The sequence below is a fragment of the Triticum aestivum genome, chromosome 2D, assembly GCF_018294505.1.
Source record: "Triticum aestivum cultivar Chinese Spring chromosome 2D, IWGSC CS RefSeq v2.1, whole genome shotgun sequence".
Lineage (NCBI taxonomy): Eukaryota > Viridiplantae > Streptophyta > Magnoliopsida > Poales > Poaceae > Triticum > Triticum aestivum.
This window is the reverse complement of record NC_057799.1, coordinates 391,525,815-391,528,156: the sequence shown is the minus strand read 5'-3', so window position 1 is coordinate 391,528,156 and position 2,342 is coordinate 391,525,815. Positions and strand designations below refer to the sequence as shown.

Here is a 2,342-nt window from a genome sequence, read left to right as displayed (position 1 = left end):
AGGCTTCATGTGAGAAACTATTAAAGTATTATCAATTTCTAACAACTTAAAGTTTCTACTGTAACTGATTGTTGCAGGGTACTCATTGATGGATTACCTGGATGCTGAAACTGAGGGCAAGGATATGCACCCAACCAAACACGATCTGTGGACACAACCTGCGAAAACATAAAGTTCCCTGGAACAAATAACCGTAGACTTTTATACAACATAGTTTCAGCTCCTAAAGTAAAGTGGCATTCTTAGATAAACTAAAAACATATAATAATACAGCCTGCTGAAAGAAACTAATAACATTTCAAATTGTATGGGAGAAGAACATTTGTAACCTTTTATAACTCTTTTTACAAATCAATGTAAAAAAGCTTATGTTAGGGTCGAAGTTTGTAGGAATAAGACAGGGAGACACACATGACACATCTCCTGTTAAGAGAAAGAAACTATACAGAATCAAAGGAATGAAGGACTTCCTCCAAAACAAGTCTAGTCTGCTTGTCCAAGGGCTTCTCCTCAGTATCAGAGTAGGCTACATTGAGCAGATAGAGCTTTCTAGAAGCAACAAACGCCGCCGAGAAGATCCGCTTCATCCCTCCCCTGGTGCTATCCAACGAGTACTCGATTTCGTACACTGTCAGGCCATCGCGACCTGATCTCTCTCCGGTAGAAATCACCTCTGCAGATTTGGTACTTTCCTGAATCAAGGGAAGGTTTCAAACCAACAGACAATACTAACACTGAACTTTCCCAAAATGTGGGCACTGAACCTTGATCACCATACATTATGAGCAACAACAGAAGGAGCTCAGTTTTCCAAAAAGGTAGCAATATAGTATGGAGCTGGCAAATGGCAAGTGTTCCGGCATCTACAGTACCTTTTTCTTCTCTGCCTGTAGAAGCCTGTCTGCGACAAACTGCGGTGTACCGAAATCCTTCAGCGAGGAGAGGCGAACAGGGTTGACGACAACCCCAATATTGTTACTCCCCTTCCCCTCTTGCTGAAACAGCGCCGTCGCGCCCGCCTTTTCCACCTTCCCCAATTACACAACAGCACCACACAATTCAGAGCCCCAATTCGAAGAACCTAACGCGTCAAAATGCACAAAGCATCCTAGGCTGATGCATCAGATGCGTCTTTACGCTAGGTTGCAGCGCCACGCCGCTACAGAGCTTCGTACCTTGGGCCATGAGGTGGGCTTGAGGAGGGTGAACCCCTGGTCCTGGTCCGTGTACCGCTCCAACTCCAGCGCTGGTGCGCCTCCTTCTCCTCCCCCGACTTCTTCCTCCGTTTCCGACGCGGAGGCCACGGGGAGTTGCGGTGACGAGGCGGGGAAAGGGAGGGCGGTGAGGAGCAGCGAGGCGGCGGAAACGGCTCTCCTGGTTAGGCGCGCAGGAGGGGAGGAGATATCGCATTTGGGCGCAATGGTGCGGGGCGGAGGCCGGCGCTGGGCGCGGCCGGCGAGCTTCAGCGGCGGGCCGTGGCGAGGGCTACCGACGAGTGGCATCGATGGAAGTCGATTTGTACACAGAGAAGCTTTCGCTCGCGGCTACGCCCGCCTCTGCCGCTCAGTTTGTTATCGCCATTGGACGCTGGCTGTGGGCCCGCCGATGGAGGAAACTGCGTGTGTACAATTACAACTTTTGTCTCTCTTTTTTTGCGTGCAATTTACAACTTTTTTGTAAATAACCAAACTTGAAATTGTGAAATTGTACATACGCAGTACCAGTCTTGATTTTACGTTAAAAAAAGGTTTTATTGATTTCACAATTGGCATTTGCACCTAAAACCTGATCATCCTCCGGGCCGGGCCGGGTTAGGGTCGTGCTTGACAAAGCCCGAAGTCAAAATCCAAGCCTGAGCCTGGCCTGCCCCGGCCCGAAGCACATGAAGAGTGATGTTTAAAAATTAAATTAATCATATTCAGGGTATTAAATCAATATATTAGACCTATATTTCAAATAAAACATCTATTTGTGATCATTTCAGACTTATTCCGGCCTTCGAGTCGGGCCTTGGGCGAGAAAGTGGAGCCCAAGCCCAGCCCGGATGCCGGGCTTTCGGGCTCGAGCCTTCGGGTCGGGATGTCTATGCACTGGTCTATTTGCACCCCAACCTCTTAGAAATTGCCTCATGAACCCAACTCTAGCTTGCTCATCATCTATTGTAATAGCATCTTATATTACGGGACAAAGTGAGTAGTGTTTTACGGAATCAGGCTTGTTTTAGCCACTTAGAAATAACCTTCAGCCCAGCTTTCTCAAATCTTAACATTCTAGATTTATTTGGCATCCCCTCTCCACTATCCAACACAGGAGGGCATTAATCAGATCCAACTCTAGTAAAA

The 2,342-nt window shown here is 47.6% G+C and overlaps 1 protein-coding gene across 1 annotated transcript; it reads right to left on the bottom strand.

Moving 5' to 3' along the window:
• Positions 1–268: 268 nt before the first annotated feature.
• On the bottom strand, positions 269–1,579 carry LOC123053350 (psbP domain-containing protein 2, chloroplastic). The gene is made up of 3 exons (XM_044476812.1): positions 1,176–1,579; positions 873–1,028; positions 269–692 (listed from the first exon to the last, which is right to left on the bottom strand). Exons 1-3 carry the CDS (start codon positions 1,500–1,502, stop codon positions 441–443), a joined length of 735 nt encoding a protein of 244 aa, XP_044332747.1. The 5' UTR covers positions 1,503–1,579; the 3' UTR covers positions 269–440.
• Between the last annotated feature and the right edge of the window lie 763 nt (positions 1,580–2,342).